Source organism: Lycorma delicatula, chromosome 7, assembly GCF_047948215.1.
Source record: "Lycorma delicatula isolate Av1 chromosome 7, ASM4794821v1, whole genome shotgun sequence".
NCBI classification, from domain to species: Eukaryota; Metazoa; Arthropoda; class Insecta; order Hemiptera; family Fulgoridae; genus Lycorma; species Lycorma delicatula.
This window is the reverse complement of record NC_134461.1, coordinates 58,038,666-58,058,200: the sequence shown is the minus strand read 5'-3', so window position 1 is coordinate 58,058,200 and position 19,535 is coordinate 58,038,666. Positions and strand designations below refer to the sequence as shown.

Below are 19,535 nucleotides of genomic sequence, written 5' to 3'. Positions count from 1 at the left end.
TTAAAGAAAAACATCTGGGTGACATCAGTTATTCGGTCATGCTATAGCCAATGCTACTGAAGATAAAAAAATGTAAAATATTTTCAGTACTTCTGCATAGTGCAATTTTTTATTTAAAAAATCTTCCACTAAAGTTATATGTAAATATTTAATGGGATAATCGAAGGAACTTACTTTACAAAATGAAAAAGAATCATTTAAATCAGCCTGTTTGCTGAAAGGTGCAGCTTGAACATACAAAAAAATTTAGATATATGAGTCAAATTGAGAACCTGCTTCATGTTTTTGTAGTTAAAGATTGCTCAGCATTTTCTTAAAATATAGAATTTTATGTAAAAAATTGTAAAGTAGTTATTTATTATTGAAATTATTCATTAAAAATTTGCAATTAAAAGTGAACATGAAAAAAATAATAATAAGCATTTTCTCCTAGGAGTACAATGATAGTTAACTTATAATTTTGGATTGATAAAAAATTTTTTCATATTCAATTTTTAACACTTTTATCTTTTGATTTTGTATTTAAAAAAAAAAAGTAAATTTTTCTTAATTTGAAACCTCTTGAGTGCAGATACTGAAAATTGTTCATGCCTAACCAATAAAAGAACTTTTGTTTTCCTTTTAAATTTGGTTTAGGCTGGTTTTTATTATTTCTCTTATAGCTAAAGATAAAATTTTACTTGAAAATGGTTTCTTAATTATTGTTTCAATGGAAGTTCTGGTTTTTTAAAAGTAATATAGTTTTATTTTAATTATTTTATAATTTTTTTGGCTGCTATTTTACTTTGTTTCGTGTTTTTTCTTGATTTGTAATTTTTTTTATTATGTGATTATATGTGTTGAGAAGAAATAAAGGTCATATGTAAATGATTCCTTTGTTTATACATTTTTATCTGCTTTCTGGAATAGTAGTTTTTATTAATTTTTAGCAGCCTTGATATTTAATAAAAAAAAAAAAAATATAAGCATAAAATAAATTTTATATTTAAAACTCATGTAAATTATGTATATTATGAGAATTTGCATTAGTTATTTACATAAATGAATAAAATAATTTGAAGCGTTTTTATGACGTGTTTATTATTATTATTATTATTACTAAACAAAAGAATCAAAACTATCTCTGTGGTGGAATGGGTAGCATCTTGATTATTTATCTGGAGCTCTAGGTTTGTATCTCGGTCTGGCATGACACTTTTCATTTGTTACAAAATTTCATTTTTGTATTTCCAAGGCACAAGCTTTGAGCTTATGATGTGTCGAATTAATCGTAAAAAAAAGAATAAACATACTAAATAGAATTTAAGTTGTGTTTTTCTTCTTTTATTTTTTATTATCATTTATCATTGTTGTATTTTATAATTAAATCAATTCTTTTTTATAATTATTTGTTGATGGAATCAAATATTGTCATATCAATGAATCTCATAATTGTCATATCATTCAATGATATTCTCCCCCCTATCCTGTATCCTTATTTGAATAATGTATTATAAGATAATAATACTAATTATAATAATAATTTTTCATGTTCTGTATAATAATATATAATATTATTATACAGATATTATTATACATAATTCTAATAATAATTCTCATGTTCTGTTACTACACAGTTTGCTCTCTTTAACGTTGCCCACTTTTTTTACCTACATTTTCCTTAATTTTATCTAGCTATATTTTCCACACGGTCTTACTCTTAGTCTCTTCCTATATTCTTCCTAATTAAACCTTTCCAATATAATTCTTTTTTCCTTATTTTTCTTAAATGTCCAAACCATCTTACCTTTCCTTCCCTGTTGAACACATTTTCTGCATTTGTGTGAGTCTGACTTCTATATTCTTTATGCAATCCTGCCTTATCTTCCAAGAAATTTCATTTCTATAGCTCATAGTTGATTAAAACCTAATAAACTGTAGGGATATTAACTTTTATTTGTATTATTGTTTCTTAATTGTAGATTTTATCTATGATCATGCTTTTGGATGATTGATGCTAGTCATTGTTAAGCTGTGGATGCTTCCAAGAGGAAAAGAGATTGGCTGCTTATTGTAGGATTAATGCAACTTCTCAGTCTTGTCAATGATTTGTATAAAAGCAAATGTTAATCCAATTAAGTATCTTTGTGTGGTCTTTTCTTTTAGTTATTTCACTATATTTAAAACTGACACTTTTCAAAATAAGTATTGCTTGCTGTTTTATAGCTAAGTTATTGCTGGAATTAAATAAAGACTTATTAAATAATAAACAATTCATTTTTCAAAGTATTTTTATTGAAGAAAAACGTAATTAGCCACATCTTCTTATTTGGGTTACTAGTAATATTCTTGTTAATTAAGCTTATTATAAAATGGTTAGGTAACTACGTAATCAAATAATATGTTGTTTTTGTCAGATTTAGTGTGTTGTAAATTTCGTATTTTTAAGTGTGTTGATATATTATTATGTGCTATTTGCAATATTTTTATATATAATTAGTATATTCTGTATGTATGAGGTGATTTAGATATTTTTATTAGTTATCTATTGTATTTGCATGTGTTCGTAATATCTGTGAGTGTATGTTCAACCAGTCTGTTGAATTTAGTATTTATTGCAATAATTGCAGTTTAATTTGTTTACATTGTTATTGTGTTTGCCAGTGTGTGTTTTGTTAGTATTCTGAATGATGTGTATTTTTTTTGTTGTGTTGAAGCAATGTAGTAAGTAATTTTTTTTCCAGAAAATGTTAGCAATTTTGTACGTACGAATTCATTGATATACACTAGTGTTATGTTTGACCTGATTTACCATTGTGGTCAAAAAGTGTTAATTTCAATTGTATTTGAAGGTTAATAGGTTTTCGTAAGCAATTTTGAGAATGAATGAAAATGTTAAAAAAAAATATAAAATTTTTATTTGATAACGTTTTATTAAAAACTAAGAAAATTTCTTTCTCCGGTGATCTTTGTAGTAGTATTATTATTATATGGATCGTAAGTTATAATGCATGGTAGTATGTTTGTATTATTTTTTCTTTCTGTCCATATCCTCTAGGATATGTTCTTCAAAAAAAGAAAGAGAAAGGATGAATAAAAAGTAAATGATATAAACTAAATTTGATATAAATTAAAAAAAAAAATATATATCTTTTTTTGCAATATCTTAGCAGAAATAATTTGTTTACTGAGCAGTATTCAAAATGTGCATTTCAACATGTTTTTTATCATTATTAGGTGAAATTGAAGCTAGTATACAGATTTGTTGTTAATAAGAAAAGGATTGTTAAAAGAAAAGAATAAGAAAAAAAATTGAATATTATTAAGGATTTTATTTACTTAAGATGTAAATAACACAAAAAAAACTTCAACTTAGATTATAAAGCAGGATCTTAGTTAATGTTAACTACAACTGTTAATAGTAGTTTATTTATATCTACACTATACATCTAATACTGTTTTGGTAACCCCGAAGCAGAGTCTTATTCTTTAAGACGGGATTGATATCCCCACCGGCCTAGCCTCTGCAGCTTTTCTTCCCACTATGCAATGAGCTGCAGAACACTTTACATTGTATACATACACTTCACCCAGAACACTATACAATTTACAACTTATACCTTGCCCTAACTACTCAGCAACATCCTACACTATCTCTTCTTACACTCGCTCGTAAGGCGACACCTTACGAAACCCAGCCGTAACCCAAAGTTGAAACTATCGTGCCGATGGGTGGATTGCTCTACGTCATTGTTCAAGTGAGTCCTAAAACATGAACCGCATGGAAATCCCAAATAATAATCTTTTGGTGGTTGTTGGTCCACCCGAAAAACCAATAAACTGGAGAGTTTAAAGTGACTTCGACCGATGTGGTCAGCCGAAGATTAGCCAATGATAAAACGAGTAACGTTACTGAGGCGGTTAAATTCTCCTGTATCAAATTCTTGGTGCTGAGTAATAAAGAGGAAGATAAATCCTTTGCTAAAGTTTTTTCCTTTCTGATTAATAAGTGCTTCATCACAGTTTGTGGTTCACCAAAATTTGTAAAAAAACCGAGGAGTGGTGCCCTCCTGATTGAAGTTTACAATGAAGAACAATGTAGGAAATTCGTAGTCCTTAAGTGTGTACGGAAGGATGGAATGACAGTGGAACCAAATATGTTGCTTAATTTCAGCAAAAATCTGTCTTTGCCGACGTTCAGTTACTTGAAATCACAGAATAATTGTCGCCACAGTCGGTTACATCTGTGCAGAGGATTATGAGAAGGGAAAATGGTGTTGATGTACCAACATCTACGTTAGTTCATACCTTTTCTAGTCCAACCGATTCTGACCACATAAAAGTTGGTTACTTTCGGTCCATATGCGACCATATATACCAAATCCGAAACGTAGCTTTCAGTGTCAGGGTTTTAGTCACACCAAAATTGCTTGTACAAAGGAACAGGTTTCTGCCCGTTGCGGCTGTACTGGACACGATGACATCACTACGTGCTGTGGCAGAAAAATGTACAAATTGTAAAGGTCCACATTGGGCAAGATCACGAGAATGCCCTATTTATAAAGAAGAAAAAGCAATTTTGAAAATCTGTACAGAGCAGAAAGTGTCCTTTGCTTTGGCACATCGACAATACAGAAATTCACTCAGCATGTGGAATCCCTGGAATTAGTTTTGTGCAAGCTGCCCAAGGAGTTTTATAGTCTTAGTTTTATAGTTTTTAACTACTGATATCGGTTGAACAAAACAACGGCATCAAGGAACTTGCACACGGTCCAACAATGCGGCTCATGCCACATTGACTCGCCGCTTATGAGTGGCCAACTTTCCCCTTGAACTCTAAGTTCCAGAGTGGCCTGAGTTCTGGCCTCCCCAAGAGATAGGCAGTAGAACATCATGTGTTAGTTCGACTAGACCTGCCCGCAGATGCACAGCTCATTAGGTGCCAGGTGGAACAGAAACAAATATTGATTCAAATTCACGTGGATGGAGAGCACTTGGACTCCCGTTGCCCTTATAGACGAACTAGAAGCGTTCCATCTCCCGAAGTCGGTATAAATCTATACAAGGACTTACCCTTAGTCGTGGCGTGCCATTCTTGCTGCCATGCTTCCATCACGAGACTGTAAAGCCTCCTCCGCAGGCGGGAGATGGGCAACTGTTTGAAATTTAGAACCGGTGCATTGCGATCACCGATCCGCTCCGGTTCAGGCCCGGCTCGAAACTGCACCCCAAATACCTCAGCCTTCCTTCCTCTTCGCAATTCTCACATGGCCGCCCGAACTTTCTCCACTAAATCGATTGGGAGAGCCTTTCCCAATACGGTGGTAGCCTCTTAGGAGGTTGTTTTAAACATACCAGTGCATACGATTAAGGTTCTGCGCTGGATACTCGTAAATTTTGAATAAGTGCTCGATTTCTTTCCAACCTCTGCGCCCAAACGGACGCAGCATAAGAGGTCATACTTTCCAAGACACCTCGGTACACCATGTACAAATGAGGGCTCGACAGCCCATAATCCATCCGAGCAATCCTAAGCTTGTGCGTCACAGAGACGGTGTCCGCCGCTACTTGCCTAATGTGGTTATTCTCATCAAACAAAACACATAGGTACTTATAAACTTTAACTCCGCTGATTATACAGCCTTTATACTTAATCTGGGGGTTACGACTGTACGATAGTTTGTCTGCACCCTTGAGAAGCATGCACTTCACCTTGGGCACAGAAATCTTTAAATTTTGCATGTCCATCCAGCCCTCTGCAGTTTGACAAATCCGCCTGCGTCCGGTCTTCTAGCTGTGGTCGTGAATTACCACGAACTAAAAGGAGACAGTCATCGGCAAAAGCCTGGGCCGTGACCCCTTCTGGAAATGTCAATCCCAGAAATCCGACGAATACCAGGTTCCGCAGCAAGGGACCGAGAACGGAACCCTGCGGGCATCCCCTGGTGACTGATTTTTCCACAACGCATCCTTAAACAGAGCCGTACGGTTAGACAGTCACGTACCACGGCCTACAGGGCTATATTGCGGCGTTGCAACTGATAGAGAACAGAATTCCAACACAAGGAAGGAAATGCTGCTTCTATGTCGATAAAAATTGCCAGAACATATTTACAGTCGGGGCTTTCAACCTCGGCAAGAGCATTTAACATGCAATCCTCGATGCTAACCCCTTTCATGAAGCCGTATTGGCCTCGATTTAGAAAATCGTTCATATCGATGTTTTCCCAGAGCCGTTCCACAACCAGCCTTTCAAGTAACTTGCCGATTACCGGCAGAACTGATGGGTCGATAACTGCTGACCTCACTCGGATCCTTTCCTGATTTTAAGAGCACCCTCACCAAAGCTACCTTCCAAAAAGTTGGAAAGCAACCCCAGCTAAGGCACCCCGAGAACAGCCTGCCAAGTGGCTCTCTTATGACAGGCAGCAGATGATAGAATATATCCGGGTCAAGCTGGTCAATCCCCAGTGCCATTCAAGAAACCACTTGGTCTATATCAACTGAAACCACAGCCCTTACGCCAGGGAAGAGCATAGCCCCAGCCCTAATGCCGACCTTTGCTTCACTCTCCGGAGCATCTGGAAACAGAGTATCCAGGAACGCCTGATAAGTCGCCACAGATGTTAAAGTGTGGTCACGACCACTAAACCCGCATCGAACACTGGACAGCAATGCAATGGCATGAACGTACTCACTACGGGCGCGCCTGTAGATCCGCAGACACTCAGCACACACGTCATCAACGATAATCCCAGTTAGGGGGCGACGCTGGTATTTCCTACGCGCGGTTCTAACTCTTGGGGGCATCACGCTAAGATCAGAGAACCACCACCTTTTCCCGGGTTTTCACCTGCGTCTAGCAGACGGCTCCTCAGAAACGGAGGTCATGACGGCTCTAGGCACTCACAGATCAGAGAACTGGGTACTTCCAGGTACTTCCTTTGGCCTAGGCCGCCGTAGGACCCTATCGCAGACGTCTTGATGGCCCGGCCGAGTTGTCCAGCCATCAATTTCACCTCTTTCTTGTGCTCCATGCGCTATTCCAACCCCTGTAAGGCAGCTGCACGCTCGCGCCGCAGCCTGCCCTTATCCAGGTCCCTTAGGTTATAGCGATCCGAATCTGGAGCTCCTAGACCGCCTCCGTAAGCGATCTCATAGCTTATAAGCGTATGATCACTCACACTGACCTCGGGCAGACAGTTCAACTACTTGTACTCGTAAGTAGATCGCCCTTCACCAAGGTGACGTCGATGTAACTCTCCACCAGTTCAGAAGAGAAAATCGGCTGTTGTTCTGCCTCGTTAAGCAAGTAGAGGTTCCTGGTCTCAGACAGTTCCTACGAACTGTGTGAGACTAACGCCTCTGAGGTCAGTGAGTGCTCAACCCCGTCCGGAAGACTTGGCGTTAGCGTCCAGAGTAGCCAGCACTCTGATGCCCGGGAGACTGTTCAGGATCCGGCCCAACTTCGCCAGCAAGTCGACGATACTCCATCTAAGCTGGAAGTATCCCGACACTAGTACGATATCGAGCGTACCCATCGTGACTCACACGACGGTGAATTGCTCATCAGAAAACTGGAGCATCTAGAAGACACTCAACGAAACCGAGCCGACCACTATCGCAGAGAGCGACCGTTCCCCACAAGATTGATTAACATCAACTCCGTGGAAGCCGGAGGACATGAGGTTATTGAAATCCTACTAAATGAAGAAAATCCTTTCATTCTTTTACTGCAGGAGACTCACCTTCGTTCCCAGATTGATGTGTCCTTTCGCAGATATGTTTGTGAAAGATGCAACTATCAAACTGAGGGCAGAAGACGAGAAGGTGTGGCTGTTTTCCTAAAGGAAGTAGTGTTAGCCACGCTGATACCACTGCATGATAACACGTAAGTGTTTTTCATCCTGAAAAAAAAAAGATGTTTTGGTAAAAGAAAAAAATTACCAAAGAAATTTATTAATTCAAAATATATTTACAGAAAATAAAATGATGAAGGAATTGATGTCTGATTTTATTAACATAATATTCATTGGTTTTACCAGAAAGTCATTTGATGATCTTGACTTATACGCAGCTTCTCTATATGTAGGTTAATTTATTAGTAATAATAATTGTAGATTTTATTGATGATTTTAAAAAAAATTACATCAGTTATTGAGATTGAATATCACTTCTGAAACTATTAAATGCTGCATCAAGTTTAGGCATTATTGTAGAAGTTTGCTGTTTCATGAGTTATATTTTACATTTTTCTTTAAAAAGTAGAAAATTAGTACTTTGTTTAATTATATTTAACAGTAAAATTAAGTAACTTATATTGATTACAATAATGTAAATTTGTGATAATAAACTTAAAAACATTTTTAACAGTAACAAGTATGTTTTATTTCAGTAGCCGTTTCCTGTCACTTTAAATATCATACATTATTGATGTTAATGATGATGATGGTTGTATGACTTTATAACTATGTATATTGAATAATTAAAATAATTTCTTCATTTCCTGATTAACTGTTTTTTTCTGCCTATTAGGATAATTTAATGAAAAATAGTGATTAATATTTTATCTGATTATAAATTTATCATAATTTTCTCTTTTTTAAATGATGATTTTGTGGGAAATTATTTTTTATAAAGGGATATTTTTATTCAGTGGTATTATTTTGTTGGCAGCATTGTTTGTTTTGTCTAAAACTAGAAGGTTTCTTATTTCAAATAAGTAAATAGTGTTTGTTGGTTAAAGTGTGAGTACAGAATTGGCAGTGATTTTTCTTTCATTCATAACTGAAAATTTACATTTAGTTATCGGTATACTTAATTATAATGAGTGTATTTTATTATTATAATTTATTTACTTATTTAATTTTTTTATTATATACTGTAATAATTGTGAAGTGTATTTGTAAGTGATATCTTGTTATATTATAAAGAAAGTATAATGGAAACAAAGACTTCATTATCTGCTATGTTCATTATGTTAAATATCATTCCACAGGTGTTGTAATTAAATTTATTTTTATTTATATTTTTTTTAAACTCAGTATGTGTGATGAATATATATTTTTTTAATTTATGTATTGATAAATTTATTTTTTAATCGATTTGCTAGAAACTTAATTGTAAATGTACACTGATATACCTTTCTTATGACATGTATTACATGGTTCATATTAGTTTATGGATTTATAAAATATATTTTCTATATAAAGCTTTATTGTTGAAGGAGTACAATGCTTTTTTTGTTGTAGATTTTTACATATTCAGTAATAGTTTAGTATGATATCTTTATTTCATAATGAAAATAAAATAGTTTTGAAGTTTAAAATAACATTTGTCCATTTAAATTGCTCTGATTTTCTGCATAAATCCTCTTAGAGTGTATATAATTTACCCACTTGTGAAACTCATCTGGCTTTCGTGCATATGAAATTTACATGTATTAGTTGATGATGAAATAGAGATATTATCAGTTTGTAAATTGTTAAGATTATCAGAATTTTGGTTTTTGTGTGATCAATTTTCTATATGAAGGTATTACATTACGTGTTTGTCAAAGACTAAAATCATTATTTATTTCATCATTTCTTGTACCTGATTAAGTCTTTTTATCAACTGTTTAAGTCTAATTTAATTAATTATTTTATTATTTAATTTAGAATTTCAATTTACTTTATGCTACCTTATTTATTATTACTATTTTTGATAGTAATCCTTTACTATCTCATTTCAGTTATATCTTTTTTGCTGACCTCCACAGTGGAGTGGTAGCATCTTTGCCTTTCATCTGGTTGGTCCTTGGTTTGAATCCTAATTAGGCTAGTATTTTTTACATGTTACAAAAATTCATCTTTCATCAGTAGTTCGGTGTTTAGTCTTTAGTTGTTTGAAGAAGGAAATAAAAAAATAAACTGTTAAAAGTTTACATATTATATCTAACATTTTTGCCTTTCTGATTTTGCTTTATATAAATGGGTCGTATTTAGGATTATGATCATCAGTCATTCATGTATGTTTAGGTGTTATAACCATTATGATTGTAGTCAATCTCACATAATATAAAGTCCCTTCAAAAAAAAACATAGTCATTCTTTAGAAAACTTGTCATGGCAGGCTTATTGATGAATGTGAAGAATGGATTGGTTTCCTATTGACCTGTTAACTGACCCAAATATACTGCTGCATATCAGCGTGTCTACCATTACATAAGTGATATTTATCCGTATGAGTGATGTACATTTTCTGTTTATTAGGACTGGTGTATTATGAACTTAATTACCCACAGAGAAAACAACTGATTGGTGCCACTTGTAACTCAGATGCTTTACATGCATCACAATCATAAACAGGGATTTAAGTGATAGAGTATAGGAATAAACTAATGTATTGTTTCTGAGCAACAAAGCATTATAACACATTGTTTCCATGTAGTAGGAGATATCAGTTCATCATTACTTTATATAGAAAGTTAATATCGATATGCGATACAATTAATGGAAGTGTAGAGACATAAATCTGTAGATTATTTGCCTATAAAAAATACATGTTATTACAGGTGTCCTGTAATGCTGCAGGGCCTAGTTTATTGAATTCAGTTAACTGTGTTTGCATAATTTGGTTGAAGCACCAAATTAGCAGCACTATTTCATAATACTATGTTTCAAAATGAATATCGGGGTTTTAAGGTTATCAATATTTGTTAAGTTTACTTGCATTGATAAATTATATGTGAAATGAAAGAGTAGTTCAAATATTTTTTCCTCGTAAGTGTTCAGTGGTGAGCACCATTCATTACACCTCGCGTATTTCACCTCATATATTCTCCTCACTTATTTCACCTCACATATTCCCTGGCGTCTTATCCAGTGGTCTGGGAGAATTTCATTCAACCAATCATGTACAGTGCTATGCCAGTGAGGAGGTGCACCATCTTGTTGCCAAATAAAGTTTTGTAGTTCCTATTGCAGTTGAGGAAAGGGCCATAGTTGTAGCACATCAAGATAGTTCATACCAGACACACTTGCTTCCATGAAAAAAAAAGAAACAGCCAGTTAACTTGACATCAGGATATGGCATAAAAAACATTTAATTTTGGGGAGTCTCGTTCATACTGCAATATTTTGTGAGGCTTTTCTGATTCCCAGATATTGGGTGACACAGATATTGGGCACATTTTGAGTGTTTACTTCTCCATTAACATGAAATGTTGATTTGTCACTGGAATTGCTAATTCGCAGCTAGTTTCCCTAACAGATTTTCTAGGACTATGCACAAAAGAGTCTTTTAAACATTCAAGATAGTCTTTTGAAACACTTGGTTGCCTTGTACGCATTCCTATGTACAAATACAGCCAGTGGTTTCAAATTGTTTATACCATTACGAATGGTATTGACACTCGGGGGATCACAACGGAATGCACGTTGAATGGAATCACAGATTCACTCTTTGCAAACTGCAAAACATAACGCTTTCTGTTGAGCGGTCATCATCTTTGCAATAGCAAAAATTTCTGCGCTTTCAAGCGGAAGGTACAGAAAACAGTTTATGAGCTTGTGCACAGCTAAAACTGTTTGAGTTACTCCTTCATTTCATGTATAATTAATCAATGTATTTAAAACTTGAGAAATATTAAATAAATTTAAAACCCCAATATTAATTTTGAAACATCCTACATAGTCTGATATGAAATTAGAATAAAATGAAAACTGATATTTGCCTTATAGCATGATGTAAAGAAATGTAATTTCAAAATAAAACCGTAACTAATTTAAACCAGGATACTCTAGTTATCAGAACTATGGAAAAGCCTTGATCTGGTACAAAGTAATAAACTTTATTAGTTTGATATAAAACAAAAAAAATAAATAAATAAAATTGATGTATGATTTATTCCCTTCATTAATCACTGCTGTAATAGCTTCTTAAATTTCTCTTTTTCTGTGGTCTCAAAAAAAATCTAGTAGTACTTTCATAATGATATTTTTGGGGGATTGCTGGTATTTTTGGCTCATGCTCATGCGAGATGTGTTAAGTGTTTCCTTAATTCTGTTGACAAAATCTTTACTAATGTCTTTTTGAATTAATGTCTCATATTAGATTTGCATTCTTTTGAATAGTTGTTTCCTGTATTAGCATAGTGATAAAAATTGTAATATTAGATCTTAGATTTTATAGTCTTGTAATAATCTAGGTCAAGTTCAATTTGTTTTATATTCCTTTCTTTTAATATTGTTTGTCATATGGATGCATTGAATATACACTTATAAAAATTCTGGTACATCAAAGCATAAAAAATTATAATTAAGTAATAGATATTCTATGTAAATGCAGATTTTTTTTTTGTTGGAAATCTTATATAATAACGTGATAATTTTGAAATTCGTGAATATTGGGTGTATGTATTTATTTGTTTGATACTAGGACTAACATAGATTCAATGTATGTCCTAAAATTTTATTACTGTTTTCTTTTCTTTCTTTTTATACATTAAGTAGAACAACTATTTGTTTGAGCTAGATTTATGATTAGTCAATTTGGATTATATTATTCACTGGTTGTATTCTTTATTATACTTAATTTTAATTTACTTTATTAGTGAATTAATTAAAGGGACTCATATTATTGATATTATTATTTCTACTAGCCTTCCTTTTTTATATTGTTCTTAAATAATATGAATACTTTTATTTTTCTGACTGGTATAAAATAAAATGAAGGGAAGGCATTTTTTTGGTATCAGAAATGAATCATTTGATATATATTTTGTACTAGATATTACTATTATTACCATTTCTAGACATATATATATATATATATATATATACACTTCCTGATTACTTAGCGGTCCATAAAGTGTTGAGATCTGACAAAAACAAGAAAGCTTTTATATGTGTTTTCCTCTATTCTGCTTAATATCTCAGAATTGGATTGATGTAGTTACTTGAAAATTTGATAGGATGACATATATATGTGGAGCATTGATATTAAACTTTAAAAATAAATTTGTTGAGGGATGAGGAGATACAAAAGTAAAAGATTTGTATGTCAATAAAAAAATGTCTGAAAAGTATAAGTTTTTTTTACCTTTTTGATACTATTGATGTTTACAGAAAATTTCTTTAAAAAACCAATCCCCCCTCCCTCAGACATAATTTATGAATATCTATCGATGCCACTTTTTATTAATTCTGTTGTGATTTAAAGGTTATGTAATATGTATAAAATAATTTTTACATTTGTTTAGTTTCATTTTTCAAAAGAATTAGAGAATAATGAAATTCAATTAAATATCTTATCTTCAGTGAATCTTTTTTATTGCTGTTGATTACCATATGCTTGTTTTTTAAATTTGTTTTTAATTTCAACTAATTGAATGGATTAATATAATTAAAATACATTTAAGACTTAATTCCATGTTAACCAGTTTTCAGTTCAGTTTTAATTAGGTATGTATAAAATATATTAAGTATATCTTGTCCAATTATATTAGAATGTTTTTTTTTTTTATAGATAGATTCTAAATAAATTTAAATCTGTTGAATCAGCTTCATTCAATTCACTGGATTATATGACATTGATAATTAATCATATACCCCCAGTCAGTATTATCTGGCATATTACATGATTTCACGGAACTTTGTTTTGTCATTTATGTGCTGGCTAAATTTTATTCATCAATTGTATTGAATATTTCTCTTTTTTAAAGTTACTTTAATATCTTTTAACAGAAAACTATTGTTTTGAACAGCAACAAACACTTAAATGTGCGCCCAGACAAGTTAAAAGTTAGTTAAGGTGTCATTGATAAAAAAGAATCCAAAGGAGTGTGAACAATTCTTGAATTTTGCCGACTCATTGATTTTATTATATTGTATTTGATTTATGAATTTAATTTTTTACAAATGTTCCAGAACACTAACAAGTCGATGCTATTTTACTATTCTACAATGTCTTCTTTTATAATTAAAAGATTTTGAAATAATTTTTCTGAAGTAATATTATACACGGCATTATACATTACAATGAGTTATTTCAAACTATGTTAAGATTCTTTCTGTGTTAAACATCCTTTCCTACAACTTACAATTTAGGTCTTTCAGCACATGCGACTCCTTCCAGTGAGGGGATTGCATTGCATCCTCCACCAACTAGGGCGGAATCGCTCCGGGAGACATGCACATTTGGGACTAGTCTCCCAACGTCACCCCTAGCAAGTTTTCCAAGCTGATCCAAAGGATAGGAACGCAATCCTTAATTCCGCCCATAAACAAAAAACTAAAGTTATAACCCATAAATTAAACAAAAATAACCGCTAGATTAAAAGGAACACCTAGCAGCAAAAAACTTGACCAGGCTCTGCAATTAGTAGGGGGAACATAAATCCCCTGCTATCCTTGTGTTTTGTTCCGTGTTAGACTGTGTTGAGGATTGACATTTGAACAAGGTTGGGTAATCGTGTGTTGTTTGGTAGAATACCGCTAACTGATGAAAAGCGTGTATTCGTGAAGGAATATTTATAGACTAAATCTCATGTTGTGTGTCGGCAAGAGTTCAAGAGAAATTTAAAAAGGAAGCAACAGTGAAAAGTTAAAGTTATTTAAAAATTTCGTGAAACAGGTTCGGTATTAAACCAGAAACGTACCCGATACAGCTCAGTTCTAACGACGCAGGTCGTACAGGACGTTAAAGCAGCAGTTACAAGATCTCCTCGTAAATCTTTGCGGTATGCCAAGAACGTTTCACTAGGTTCAGTCCACACTGCATTGAATGCTGAAATGTTCTTATCGAATGTAGTTTTTCCGTGAGCTAACTAATGTTGACTGTGCTTATAGGATTCACTACTGTCAATGGTTGAAGAACTTCATTAGAGGCAACATTGGCATTTTAGGTCAAGAGTTTTTCTCTAATGAACCGTGGTTTCACCTGTTGGATATGTTAATAGTCAGAACTAGGCCCTGGGGTACTGAAAACCCACACAATTTCTTTGAATCTTCCCTGCACCCTCAAAAAATAGGCGTGTGAGGTACGGTTTCAAGGTAAAAAATAAAAGTACCTTTGTATTTTTAAAATTCTGGATGTTGTCGTCTACCAAAAAATTATACAACAGTTCATAGCGTTACTGGAAGAGGATTGAGTGTGACTGCTGGTTGCAACAGGGCAGCTCCACTTGCCATACAGCTCGCTTTACTATGGAGGTGCTACAAGATTTTTTCAAGAATCATTTCTAAAGGATTGTGGCCAGCAAGATCCTCTTAGACTAGTTCAGACTTCTTTTCTTTCTGTAGGGTTACTTAAAAGAAATTGTTCATAGGATCAATCTACACACCCTGCAGGAATTGAAGACAAACATAACCAATGCTATCCAGGAAATAGACAGGGGCTAACAAGTGTAGCCAGGAACATGATCAAACGTGTTGACAAGTTGTAAATTATTATGCGAGTGTTTGCCAGTTAATATTTTTCTACTTTTTTTTTGCCTGATGATATCACCACATAAGCTTGAAGCTTGTGCGTGGGATATGGAAATGAAATTTTCTAGCGTATGAAAAATGCCATGCCTGACCGGAATTCGAACACAGGACCTCTGGATGAAAGGCTGAGACGCTACCGCTCCCGGACGGCGGTAGACTAAACTAAATGATGGAGCCTCTATTAAGTTGTATATTGTATATATTAATATGTTATATATAACATGTACAGAGTGATTCAGGAGGAAAGAGAAATAATTTGGGAATTGATTCTAGAGCTTGAAGTAGGGAAAAAGGTTCATGCAAACATATGTCCGAAAATGCTTTGTTATCGAGTTGCGGCTAGACAAAGATTTTGCTCGTATTCAGTTACCCCGGTAAAATGAGATCATACTAAAATTTTATAGGGATTATATGAGGTGTTATTTGCTTATGTTTCTCGACTTGAAAAATGGGATAAATCAGGTCCCAGAACTGATCGATCTTCCGTAGTTGTTATGATATCCAACGTAAAACAGAAAAACTGGATGACGAAAAATACGTTTTTTAGATTTGAAGTGTAATAACTTTGTTAAATGACTAATAAATGCGTAAATTTTATTATGAAAACTTAAAGAGAATTTAATTTTGAGAAAGTTCCTGAAGTCTATGAAAAACAAAATAAAAATCAACTTTTTTTATTAAAAACAAAACTTAATAGAAGAATATTATGAATTTGTAAACATTAAAAATGGCTGTTTTTAGTACAATAAATTTAGACGTTTGAAAAATGATGTTGGCAACATTAACAACATCATTTTGCTTCAAAATTAATTTGAACCCTACTTATTGTCATAAAATTGTGGTTACGTGTTAATAATAAACGTTAATGTTTTGTAATATTCGTGAAAATGGTACACTTCCCAGTGCTTAAGTTTCATTTGAACGTCAACCGGTACTTAGTGATGGAAGAGAAATTATCCTTTAGGTTGGAACTGCGTAGTCCTACACGAGTACGCGAAGAATTTCTACTGGGCTCAACATTCCACAGAGTATGGAGGACGTTACATACTCACGGACTGCGTCTTTTCGTGTTCAGAAAGTTCTACACAAAGTTTTGTTAACGGGTTAACAATAATTACCATGTAATTCCGTTCATACTATTTTCGGACGAAGCTTCTTTTACCCGAAACGACATAAACAGCATACTGAATTCACATCGCTGATCTGAAGAAAACCCGCGTGCTGTAGTCGAATCAAATTTCCAGTAACGATTTTCGGTGAACGTTTGGTGTGGCATGATTGACATCCAGTTTATAGGCTCTTTCATTCTAGAACAACATATCACGGTGAGAAATTTTTAAACAATGAATTTCTTATAGCTTGAAAATTTCTCATTGACGAAACAGATTGAAATTTAGTATTAATTTGATGGAACACCAACACATTTCACGAGTGAAGTAAGGCAATTCGTAGATTAAAAATTTTCTGGTAAATTGGTTGGACGCCGAGGGCTGATAAATTGATTACCTTGATCACCGGACCTTACTTCCTTAGATTATTGTTTATGGAGTTGGTTGAAATGCGAGGTGTACAAGCAAAATGTAGATAACACGTGATGAACTGATCGTTTGCATGCTCAATGCTGCTGTTCTCATCAAAGGACGCTAAGGTTGGAAAATGTAAGGAAACGATTTGAAAAGTGCATCGTTATCATTGTGGAATTTTCGAACACTTATTATTATATTAACCATAGTGAGTTTTCTTTTTTAAGAAAATAAAATATTTTAGTTTTCAAAGGTCTAAATTTATTGTATTAAAAGCAGCTGTTTTTAATTTTGATTGATAAAATTTTTCTTTTATGTTGGTTTTTAATAATAGAAGTTGATTTTTTATTTTGTTTTTCATATATTTTATCACATCAATTTTTTCAAAATTAAATTGCCTACAAATTTAGATAAAAAATGTACGCATTTGTTATTCATTTAACAAAGTTATTGTACTTCAAACTTTAAAAAAACGTGTTTTTTGTCGCCGAATTTTTCTGTTTTACGTTGGAGTATCAAAAAAACTATGGGATATGTAGTTCTGATACCTATTTTATTCGATTTTTAGGTCAAAAAACTATGAAACTATCAAGTTTTCCCCTTACATAACGCCTTATTTCACCGGTTGAACTGAAATCCTGACGAAAGTGTTCGCTAACCGTTACTCGATAACAAAGCGTTTTCGGACATGTTTGTTTGAACTCTTTTCCTTATTTCAAGTTCCCAAATTATTTCCATTTTCTCCTGATTGATTGTGTATATAAACATTTATATGTCGTTTAAAAGTAAACATATGTATTTAACTACATGTGTTAACTTTAACGCCTGTTCTAAACGATATATATAAAATGTTTATCAATTGAATAATGGTTTTTTTATTGGTTATCACCAATTTTTCTTATCGCTGTAGATGATTGGTCATATCGGGAGGCAAACAGGTATTGTTTGCCTCCAAAAATTGGACTATTGATTTCAATAGGTATTATTGAAATCCATTGACGTTTGTTAACCCAACCTTGGCACAGAACGGTTTGCTTAGATCGTAATAAAAAATATAATAGACTTTTGAAACCAGGATTTTAGTATTTTTGGAAACAGGAATTTCAAATTGTTTAAAAAAATACAAATAACGGAAGGTTAGTTATTTTTTTTAGTAATAACGATGCTTGTATTGTATAACTAAAATAAAAATGTTTATATTTATTGTAGACTTTTCTGAAACTATGTTTATTTATAGATTTATTTTTGATAGTGTACGAGTTGATCAACTTTTACATACCTAGGTTCTGATTTTGTTACATTCTGGGACACTTATATGATTGATATAATCCGTACAGGGAAATTGTAACGCCCTCATTTAAGGGCTTAAGACATTTACGTTTTGATTCGTAAATACAAATATTTTAATCCGTTTTTATATATATATTTTAATGAATTATTGATAATCTGTCAATCATACCAAGTAAAAAAAACACCACCCACGAAATTCTTCAACCGTCAGATTTGTGAAACTATTACATTCATAACAAGTAAAATTCGTGGTTGTACTCCATTATTCTCTCGTATTTATTTTTTGAATATTTCTGCTAGAAAATTGGACTAGCATTCAGGAAAAATATTTTAAGAAATCGTAGATTATTACTTTATATTAGGAAAAAAAACAATAAATGTACAAATAAATAAATATGGAAAGAATGTAGAATAAATGTGCAAATTGAACTTATTAGATATAAAGTAATATAAGTTGAAACAGAGATAATAATATTTGAACCACTGAATTGTTACATATTACACAAATATTTATTGCGTATGACAAAAAGCGGCAATTCGGAACTGCAAGATGATGATGTAATCAGACAAGTATGAACATGTTTGCCGAAGTCTAATCATAATTGCACCAAGCTGTTGGTGGGGACTATCTTAACTTAATCATACAGGAATGAACATGAACTTGAGTTAAAAGTTTCGTTAATAGTATTTTTATACGTGCAATAATTGTAATATAAATCGTGGTGTAATGACGTTAGATTGACTTAGGGGTGGGGGTAACGGAAACTGAGAACGACTGAATTCCTAAGTCCTGGTTATTTAGAACGTATAAGTCCTTTCACCGATTTTTTTTGGGGGTTTTTACACTAGAATAAGCTGTATTGATTACAATAACTAGAGATGTCTATAGGACCCCAATATATATTACATGAGCGATACAATTTGGATGTAACCGAATCGGAGCATAAATGATGTAATATAATTAGTAAACGACAAATGTTTTGATCGATCATGATACAGGAGCACAGTAACATTAAATAACATGTAGGTGTAAGATGGGCAATAGCCAAAACTTTTAATAATAGTTGATATGTAAGAGATGTGGATTAATTTTGTGGTGAACATTGTTATTTGGTGATGAATCAGATATGATGAGATGAAATGCATAACTTTAATTTGAATACTTCTCAGTTGTTGCCTATCTTTTATACAGCAGCATTTAATTGTTAGTAACTAATGAAGTTAAACGTTTTGATTGATTATCGTTGTTCTGTTTTTTTTTGCGTTTTATAGT

General features: G+C 32.9%; 1 protein-coding gene across 9 annotated transcripts in view; it reads left to right on the top strand.

Annotated features, from left to right (window-relative positions):
- The window catches only part of sws (patatin like phospholipase domain containing sws), a 161,767-nt gene that overhangs the window by 17,855 nt on the left and 124,377 nt on the right, over positions 1 to 19,535 (top strand). The window contains exon 1 of one of the 9 annotated variants that reach the window (XM_075370401.1): positions 8,712 to 8,977. The exons of the other annotated variants lie outside the window; for them this stretch is intronic. Coding sequence (XP_075226516.1) covers positions 8,921 to 8,977 — 57 coding nt within the window. The 5' untranslated portion in view covers positions 8,712 to 8,920. Of the gene's footprint in view, positions 1 to 8,711; positions 8,978 to 19,535 lie in introns of those variants that run through there. 9 annotated transcript variants of the gene reach the window in all.